This window comes from Aulostomus chinensis, chromosome 9 (genome assembly GCF_037954235.1).
Source record: "Aulostomus chinensis isolate RoL2024-O1b breed Wild chromosome 9, RoL_Achi_v1.0, whole genome shotgun sequence".
NCBI lineage: Eukaryota > Metazoa > Chordata > Actinopteri > Syngnathiformes > Aulostomidae > Aulostomus > Aulostomus chinensis.
This window is the reverse complement of record NC_141328.1, coordinates 17,632,000-17,642,252: the sequence shown is the minus strand read 5'-3', so window position 1 is coordinate 17,642,252 and position 10,253 is coordinate 17,632,000. Positions and strand designations below refer to the sequence as shown.

Here is a 10,253-nt window from a genome sequence, read left to right as displayed (position 1 = left end):
GCCCCCCCCCCCCCCCCACACACACACACACACACTCTCACACTGTAATTAACTGCATATTTGCACTATTTGTGGACATCATTATTTATTTGCTTGCCTCCCACTCAGTTACATATGAGCACTAGCTTTACTTAATCTTAATAAACATTTATTAAACATTATAAACATTATTAAAGCACTTTATGACCCTTATTGTGAAGTAGATCATGTATCATAACACTTCACTCTAATCCCATAACCACACCCATTTTTTCATCTAACCACAAAGCTGAACACCATCAGTACAGGCAAGTAGTAGAAGTTGGTATTATTTTTAAGTCCATCCATCCATTTTCTACCGCTTATCTTAAGGGTCATGGTCCTACCCAGCAGCCTTTGAGAGTGAGGCGGGGTTCACCCTGGACAGGTCACCAGTCCATCACAGGGCCAACACATAGACAAACAACCATTCACACTCACAGTCACACCTACGGTCAATTTAGAGTATCAATCAGCCTCGTCCTCTCTTGATGTCTTTGGACTGTGGGAGGAAGCTGGAGTACCAGAGAGAACCCACTCAGACATGGAGACTCCACACAGAAAGATCCCATGCCCGAGCTGGGGCTCGAACCCAGAAACTTCTTGCTGTGAGGCGACATCGCTAACCACTGCACCACCGTGCCACCTTGTATTTTCAGTCAAGTAGTTATTGTTTTTGTTAATCAATGTTACATACTGCAAAAAACAAACAAATAAAACTTTAACATTGTGATTGATAACTCAGATTCTGAGAAACTACCAAACACTGGAATGGAACCAAACAACAGAATGAAGAATTCTCCAAAAAAACAGAACGTCGCAGCCAAATGCTTTCACTCAAAAGACCCTATTCTCTGCTATTTATCATATGCTGACATGTACAAAGATGAATCAGCTTTGGGTAACAACACCTGCAAAGATGCAGACTTTGTCAAAGGTCACATCAAGGACTCAAACAAGCAACAGGCAGTGTGCTCTCACAGTACAAAAATAGAAATAGGACATCTTACACCATTGCGGATGAACAAAGCTACAATCGGGTCATAAGACTGCAAGGTTAAAAGAGTACATCCAGCAGGGAGGGCTCATTGATCACACTGCAGGCATATATGGTATGCAGGCTCCACATCATATGCACAAATAAGCTACTTCAAAAAAAGACATGTTATCCCATCTTTATTCAAAAAACTGTAAACTGCATAACACAAGCTTGTTTTGGTATTCTAGCTTTGACAATGACAGTATTTGTCAAAATCATATGGCCGTGAACTGATTGGGGGTCTGAGGGTTCTCTTTGTAGTGTTTCCTAAAACAGAAATTGTCATGCATACAGTGCACAAGTAAACGTCCACAAAACTTTTATATTATAAGGCACAACAAAAAACTGCAGTTTACATATTTTCAAGTACTGTACTGAGTGTCCTTTGAGTGAGGCAACCATTACTGCATTTCTTATACATCAAAGTATATTTGAAAAACAAATATTCACAAATCTGTCTCAAGATTAAAATACACCCACCAGCAACTCTAAAGCTCAAAAACTGTCATTGAGTTATGGGTTCATATAAGGATAATGTGTCTTGACTGGAAAAAAACAGAGTAACTGCAGGGAGTCTGTATTGGTTGCCTAGCAACCAGGATGACAAAACTAGGAAGTCCGAGATATAGTATAGAGGTGCTTGTTGGAAGATGTTTTTAACAGACAAGGTAAAAGATCCTACTCGTTTGGGAACAATCATTTTGAAGCCTGATATTTTGGGAGCTGCCATGTTGATTTTGTTCAACCAGATGTGAGCGTAGTTGGACAAGAGGGTGGAGCTGGGGAGAAACGAAGGGTGGACCTGAATGAGACACAGACAGGTCGCTGAGATAACAACTTACCAATCAAAAAGTACCCATGAATATTTACTGCTAATTATACTCTATTGGAGGTTGAACAGAGGGGCAGTACACCTACGATCATTCTCTTTTAATAGTTATGATCGAGAGATCCATGGGAGTTCCTGTAGGGTGGGATCGGGTTGAAATGCTCAATAAAGCAGGTTTATGGCACTTCTGCATTCTGCAACCAGCAGCAGCAGCAGTGTCCACTTCTTTTGAACGGTCTACACATTTAACCTTTTACCTTTTTGTCTTTTCTTTCTTCCAGTCTTCATTCTAAACTAAGCTGTCTCCTAGCTTCAGCTTCATATCAAACAGAGAGAAATGAGTTAGCCTGTTTCCTTAAACATACAAAGCTCTGTCCCGACAACGCATTTAGAAATGATGCTAATTAATAATGAAATTATTCTGTCACAGAAATACACAGGGTTTGTTTCTCTGTACACAGGCTTTAGTCAGACTCGGTGAAGCTAGCCAGGTTTAGCTAGCTGGACCAAATACTTGTTTCACGAGTTCCATGCCAATGCATCTAACAGCTGTCAACAAACTGACCCTGGGGTAAAGTTAACTACAGAATATGGCGCTAGCACACAATATTAGCTTACACTGCTCTGTACATTGTTTGCCTACAGCCACCCTCAAACTCCTGGTAGAGGCGATTTGCAGAAACGTTTGCATTTAATGGCTTACATTAAAATGGTCATAGATAAAGCTTCTCGTCATGTTAAAGCAACCAGAACACAGAATAACTGAGAAAATCCTAATGTCACCTTTTTTTCTTTCAAGAAAATTCTAATCTTAGAAAATCCATGGTTCTAACTGAGAAGGCCCGCCCTGAACAATACACTAACACTGCATTTTGGCTTATTTGAAAATAAAATAAAAATAGCAGTAATTGACTCCTCATCACATTCACTTTTCACACAAAAGGTGCCGTTTTTAATCCTGATTTTAAGTCCCGACGTATCCAGATGTTGCGATTTCCTGCTACAAGAAGACACTGTCTACTGTACTTTAACTTGGCTCCTCTTGTGTTGAGCACAGCTCATAATAACCTTCCAGCAGCAACAGAGTGAAGAGAAAGATGGGATGAAATTATATCGACCCGCTCTTTATGCTGGTTGAAGGAGTCCCTCTAAATAGGTAAAAACAAAAATTAAATGTAGCCCTACTAACAGTTGCATGTCAATATTTTCACCCATAAATGTGTATTATTGATTTGTCGAGATTATATTATGTTTTTAAATTCAAATCACAATTTTAGAAAAACAGATACATTTCCAGATTCCAGAATAATGTGCACATAATAAAATATTTGATATAAGACAACTTTTACATCTTGGGTGTGTTTTTTTTCCACGATGTTAAATACATGAAGAACAATTTGCACATCCGTAAATATATGCAAAATCATTTGCAGAGTGATGAGGCAGCCACTCCTTCTGCTGTTAGGGTTACTGTAGCTGGAGGAAAAGGCAGGATAACACCAAGATCGACCTGTTTCCTTTTGACTTGGGGTTACTGGCACGTGTTGTAGATTTGGATCTGTTTATTGATGTCACTGAGAATGGCTTTCATCTTGTCCTCCAACCCGTCAAGCTGACGCGCTTTCCCCTCTAACCTCTTCTGGTTCTCCTCGTAGTTTTTCTCCAGCTCTGTTGGAACCGGGGATGTCAGGAAAGGTGACACAGTGAAGTTAAACTGGTATTTGCAGCTGCTGTAGGTCATTCTTGAGCTGACATTTTACTTGATTTAGATGCTGTTGGATGGAGATCACATCAGCCTGTCTGGAAATGTTTGGAACTAGTTTGTCTTAGATTGCTCTGAAATCTTTTCAAAATAACTTTAGGGGCTCCTCACGGATCATTTCTGAAACCACTACTTTTTAACTTACATATATATATATATATATATATATATATATATATATATATATATATACATATATATACATATATATACATATATATATATATATGTGTGTGTGTGTGTGTATGTGTGTGTGTGTGTGTGTATGTGTGTGTGTGTGTATACATACATACACACACACACACACACACGTATATATTTATTTCCATTGAGATGCCAGCAATACACAGTATGTATGTGGCTGTGTCTCCAGATATGTAGAGCCTGGATGATGATGATGATGATTCAATTCTCTATCACTCCCCCAAAGCCACCAGGGAAAATATTTGTCTCATCTTTGATTCAGGAGTTAAATGTATGGCTCAAACCCTAACCCTGCAAATCCACATTTAAGTGTGCTGATTTATTTTCCTCTTACATCTGGGAAAAGTGATATATCTCCCGTGTATAGTCATTATGAATTGTTGTTTTTGAATTTAATTTAAATTTTTTAATCTTGTGATTTGTATTCTGGTTTTATTCCCTCTTCAATACTCTCTTTTAACATGTTTTGAATGTTCTCTATTTGTTGTCAAGTACTTTGAGCTGCAATTTTCATATGAAAGGTGCTATACAAATAAAGCTTATTATCTCTCCATCCATCCATTTTCTACCGCTTATCCGTTAAGGGTCGCAGGGGATGGGGTGGGGGGGGCTGTCCAGGGTGAACCCCACCTCTCACCCGAAAGCCGTTGGGATAGGCTCCAGCCCCTCCACGACCCTTAACAGGATAGGCAGTAGAAAATGGATGGATGGATGGAATTTGTGAATGATCCTGTTGTGGGATTAATCAAGTTTATCTTGTCTAATCTTATCTTATTTCTTGTGTGTTCTAAAATCGGTAGTTTGGGTGTGTTCTACGCTGAATCGAGAGGTGAATTATTGATATTTTAACCTCTTCACCTTTAGTTTTTCTTCCTCCAAACTCCAATCTACATACACACACACTTGAACACACATAGTTCTGAATTAGCACCTGCTAGTCGCTGCAGTTTGTTCTGGGCATCTTTCAGTAGTTCTTTGGCTTCGTCCCTGAGGCTCTCTGCCCTCCTCTTGGCATCCTGTACAGCCTGGGCCTTGGTGCTAACCCGCTGCTTAACCTCATGGTATTTATCCGTCAGTTGACCATCTAGAATCTGAGCAGTGAGAACAGATTAAGTTTTGTGAGTATATGCGATGTGAGACAAAGTGTGCACACTTGCAGAGAGAGAGATACACACTTGCTTGGCCTCATTGGCCTTGTCTCGTGCCATGGTAGCTGTCTCTTCAGCTCGGGCTGCTGCCATGCTGTTGTTGGCACGTTTGGTCTTCAGGGCATTGATCTGCTGTCCCAGTGTGCCCAGACGCTCCATGGCATCATTCAGATCTTTCTCACTATTGGACGTCTCCGACTCAATCTGAGAAAGTGGCGTACAGACGAAATCAGCGTGTGTTTGAATGCACATTGAGCAACTTGAACAATATTTTAGAGGGTTCAGCACGAGCTTATAGTATCGTTGTTACTTGAGCCAACTGACTTGTGGAAAAAAAACAACAACTCTAAACTCAAAACAAAACATTTTTTCAAAATTGTGGAAGTAGAAACAAGCTCTGGTCATTTGGTCAATGTAAGCCCAATAGGGGGCTGGTCTGTTTAGATGTGTTTGAACTATGCTTAAAGTACTAAAATTTGTGAACTCAAAATGTAGCGCAATACACAATAAATAGGTTCAAAGCTGAGCTCACCTCTTAGTGTCTGCCAGTAGCTTGATGTGTTGTGTTTGGTTACCTGGGCCAGCCGGGTCTCGGTCTCCCCGATGTCAGCTTTGGCTCTAGCTATGGCCTTCTCTGCTGATGTCTGGGCCGTCTTAGCATCCACCAAGGCCTGTTTGACCGTCTCAGCAGTGGTCTTCACTCCCTCAGCATGATGCCTTACAGTTTTAGAAGCGATAAGTAAACAGGGAACACTCTTTATCAGCATAGTTAATTCATTCAAATCTGCATGATTAGGAGTTTGAGGGGAAGGAGGCAGACTCTGGAACCCTGTTCAGAATACCTGGCCCTCTTTGCATCCAGAAGCAGCTGCTCAGCCTTACGCACATCATCCTGCGTCTGTGCAAGGATGGCGTCTACATTGGAAAGGCTGCGAACACGTTCTTTGATTTCATCAGCAAGATGTCGGATCTGGAGGGGCGAAGCAGGGATGGAGAGCTCCAGCACACGGTTCGCCACTGCCTCAATGCTGTCCGGGTCCGCACCTTCCTCTGAGAGAGAGAGAGAGAGAGAGAGAGAGAGACAGAGTGAGAGAGAGGGAGTTATTATAGGAGGTTGGTTTAAGGGTTCATTTATTTCAATCCATGAACCCTGATGCAAACTCACGAGTGAGGAAGTTGCGGATCTGTTTAATGAGGTCTCTCAAGTCATTGTTGGAGCGCTCCACTTTGTTCTTGGTGGCTGCGGCTTTATCCAGAGCAGCTTGGGCTTTACTCTTTGCCTCCTCAGCCTTGGTCTTTGCCTCTGCTACCTGACACACAAAGACAACTCACAGTGAAGGACTTACAGAATATAATCAATAAATCTACTTTGTCTAGTGGTCTTTGCTCTTAACAACCCAGCTTTTAGATGTGCCCACTTTTACTCAACTAGTTTTGTCTATGCACGTGTATATCTCTCAAAATGCAGTAGCTGAATGTTATTTCTCCTTTGAGAGCAGTTGTGGTCTAACTGTCAACTACATGAAGGATGAGACAGGATGTGAATTAGTAGAAAACTATATACTGTTCATCACAAACTCCACTCAGCGCCAAAGTTGAACTAAAACATGGTTACTTCAGTTTACAACCAAATGAATCGTACATTTTTTTTAACAGACTTTAAAGTCACCTTTCAAGTCAACCGAAATCAGTGTTGTGCTCTCGCAAAGTCATTCTTTCCTTCTGCATCACATCTTCACACTTCCAGAATGCAGAAGCTACGTATAATTAGATTGACATTAATGGGGACTTCCGTCCAGCAACAGCAGAATTGTCCATAAACATTCATTTACAAACTCTCAAGTGTATCATCTAGTAGAATCTAAATCTTCTATATCCATGCATATGCTCTGCAATCCAAAAACATTTTAATGTGTGAGAAAAAAACACTAACTTTGCTCATGTTAATGAGCCCTGTGAGTTGTAGAATTGAAGACGCCTCCTCTAAAAAGGTGAGAAGCGTCTAGATAACAAGGGAGAGGAGTGTGAATGTTTGCAAGTCTAGCTCCTCCCCCATCCCCTCTTTATAGAGAAAACCTAAGAGCAGTGGACTGACCTCCATCATCTTGTCACTATTTTACCGGTGCATGATGGAGGATGTGGTCCCCTCTCGCATCATCAGCCTACACCAACATTCCTGGATATGTTGTGGTGTTTGCTGTGTGTATGTTTTATTATTTATAGTCCTTCTTCATTTTATTGATTATGGGACCTGGGTAATTTAGTCCAGTTCATGCCATGACTTTGGGATAACAATAAAAATTCTTGTAGTCGAAGTACAGTGACTACAGTTCCCATGTGCTCACCTGAGAGAAGAGTCCCTCCACTTCTCCCATAGCTTTGTTCAGCTGTTTCTCTGCATGTTTGGCTCTTTCCAGGGCATTGTCAGCGACTGCTACTGCTCCATTACAGTTCAGGCCTCCACAGTGTCGGTTTCCCTCATCGTCACGGCAACCTGCACCCCCACAAGGGCTTTCACCACAGGGAGCATCACCTGGGGCGCCACAAACCTGTTGGGACAGGTGCACATGTATTCATAATGGGATTAGTTTTTGTTATTATGAGTATGAGTGTAATGTTGCAGTCCAACAACATTCTTGTGAAACCATATTTAGCCAATAGTGAGTTAAAGTAAGAATTTTCTTGGTATTTATATGAATAAATCTCCCAAACATTTTTAATTAAGGTGGCAACAGCAACAAAAAGCTACAAACCAGATCCTGCTGTGTGTGTGTGCGTGTCTGTGTGTGCGTGTGTGATTCTATGTGTGTGTGTGTGTTCAGACCTTCTCATTGATCTTCTTCATATCCAGGCCCTGTGCTTTGGTGTTGAGTTCTCCTAGCGCGCGCTTATTAGCAGCATTTTTACGATTAAAGTCATCCTTCTTGGCAGAAATCAGGCGTTCTGTGCGACGACGGGTGTCTGCTGATTGGCTGACTGTGCTGGGCCTGGTGATTGTTGATTGATTGGCACGCCGCTCTGCATCCTGAGACTTGTTGTAAGAACTGCGGATGCTGTCGTATGCGCCTGAGGCAAAGGCAAAGAGTGGGGAGCTGAGTCATGTTGGAGCAAATTAGGAGATTCAGGCTGATGATATTTTGTCTTGGATGTACAAGGCGACTACAAAAGTGTTAATATCCTCTCTCTTTGCCTCACCTAGGAAGTTGGAGTTCTTTAAGATATCCAGTTGGCGATGTAGCTGCTCTGAAGTGAGATTTAGCTCTTTAGCCTCTCTCTCCAGAGCACTGAGTTCCTTGCTGGCCTCAGAGTTGCTGTCCTGGACAATGGTAAGGTCTCCCTCCAGGCGGTTCAGTGTGTCGGTGGTCTCCCCGATCTGAGCTCTACGGAACAAGACAAAGCAATTGATGGAGGCTGTTAATCATAATCTTGTTTTGCTTCAAAATACATTTTCTTACTAGTCATGAGATTTAAAATATCTTTGTATGGTACTGACAGCTGTGCAAACATGTGACAACCTGCAACCATGCAGCATAACTCAATGAAATTCAGCTGTGATGACTGGTGAAATTGAATGAATAAGATAAGATTAACTATCAGGAACACAACTGAAGTGACTACCGGCAGGAATGAAGACTGACAGATTAGAAATATGTGAAATATTCAAGAGGTTTAGCTCAGCAACCAGAGCTGGTGAATAAACTATCAGAAATGAGAGAGAGTAAAAAGCCTGAGATGGACATTTTTACACAGAAACTGTTGAAAAGTGATAGAATGCATCAGGACCTAAGATCTTCAATAAGCTCCATAAGAGTAGCGACGGCTGTAGCAGTTGCGTTGCGTGTGTTGACGATGCCCTGAGCTTGTGCCAGTTTCTCCTCTAGCTCTCTGAAGGACTTCTCATAAGGCCCAGTAAGCCCAGTGGTCTGAATCTCATGAGCTCGCTCTGCCAGACTCTTAGTGCGCACTGCCAGATCCTGTTGAGGAGACAGAAAGATTATGATTGTGTCTTTATTCAGCAGTGAACCGGTATTATGCATCTCCAGACTGAAGGCAAGATCATCCTCTGGGTGGAACTGCACCTGCACTATGCGATCCCAGTCCCCGAAGCACTGGTGACAGGGCTGGCAGTTGGGGAACTGGCCAGAGAAGCCTCTGGCACACTGATCACAACGAACACCTGACACCCCCTGCTGGCAGACGCAGTGGCCCGTCAGCCGATTGCACTGAGACGTCTCAATGCCCCGCCAGTCACAGTCACAAGCTGACAGGAGAAGAAAGGGAATGGAGTGAATATGGAAAAAAAACCTGCTGCTTCTGAACTGGGTTCCTGCTCTGGTCCTGTTGTTTCCCTGGTTGGTATCTGAATATCCTATTTACTGTAAATGAATTAGGATTTACGAATAAATAATATAACAGCACCTTTTTGGGAGTACTTGAGACGCCAAACAGACTTTTTGGGTGAGGTATATCTTTCAAATACTAACGTCCACACAGCATTGTGTCTATGGATGATAATATTTTGTTGGTTTTAACGGTCTTTCAGATCGGCCTCTCAATCTCAAGATGGACACCTGCGTAAAGCTGACTCCAACATCTCTGATGTGAAATGGTCTTTCTCAGATTTTAGTAGGTGCTCAATAAGAGTGCCAGCCAAACTTCATTAAATATGAATCCATTTTGTTTCTGTACTGAATTCGCAGAGATTTGTGGTCTGGTGTGCAGCACATCACACTTCTGCAGCATTAAGAACACCTCAGTTTTGTATAAAGTCCTTTTTCCTTCATGTTTCTACCTCTGCACTGAATCCTGGGGTCTCCCCAGTAGTTCTCCTGACAGTCTGTGCAGGTCTTCCCTCCAAACCCATCACGACACTGACACTGGCCAGTAAACTAAATGACAGAAAGTAGAAAAAGAGTCATTAGAGTCAATAAGTCACACTTTGAAAAAGAGTTCTGCTCTAAATGTCTCAGACCTCATTACAGGAGGAGGTGACAGAGTTGTTGGGGTCACAGCCACAAAGTTCACAGCCGTTTCCGCTGGCCAGGTTCCAGTGGCTGGGGGCGCAGTGATCACATGTCCGACCTATGACGTTTGGTAGGCACTGGCACTGGCCTGTGGCTCGTTGGCACACACAGTCCTCACGCTCCATACACTGGCTGCGCTCAGTACCCAGGAAGTTACATACGCATTCTGAAAGAGTTTTGTTTTTTTTTTTTTAAAAGTCATCACCCCGTTCTGTTTTCTATGAAAATG

At 42.2% G+C, this 10,253-nt stretch overlaps 1 protein-coding gene across 3 annotated transcripts in view; it reads right to left on the bottom strand.

Moving 5' to 3' along the window:
- Positions 1-100: 100 nt before the first annotated feature.
- lamb2 (laminin, beta 2 (laminin S)) overlaps positions 101-10,253 on the bottom strand; it is a 56,823-nt gene continuing 46,670 nt past the window's right edge. For all 3 annotated transcript variants that reach the window (XM_086214032.1, XM_086214030.1, XM_086214031.1), the window contains 13 exons: positions 9,973-10,190; positions 9,793-9,889; positions 9,080-9,261; positions 8,784-8,974; positions 8,196-8,380; positions 7,825-8,066; positions 7,346-7,549; positions 6,166-6,310; positions 5,843-6,050; positions 5,576-5,717; positions 5,028-5,204; positions 4,784-4,943; positions 101-3,554 (listed from right to left, as the gene is read on the bottom strand). In XM_086214032.1, coding sequence (XP_086070158.1) covers positions 3,418-3,554; positions 4,784-4,943; positions 5,028-5,204; positions 5,576-5,717; positions 5,843-6,050; positions 6,166-6,310; positions 7,346-7,549; positions 7,825-8,066; positions 8,196-8,380; positions 8,784-8,974; positions 9,080-9,261; positions 9,793-9,889; positions 9,973-10,190 — 2,288 coding nt within the window. In that variant the 3' untranslated portion in view covers positions 101-3,417. The remainder of the gene's footprint in view (positions 3,555-4,783; positions 4,944-5,027; positions 5,205-5,575; positions 5,718-5,842; positions 6,051-6,165; positions 6,311-7,345; positions 7,550-7,824; positions 8,067-8,195; positions 8,381-8,783; positions 8,975-9,079; positions 9,262-9,792; positions 9,890-9,972; positions 10,191-10,253) is intronic.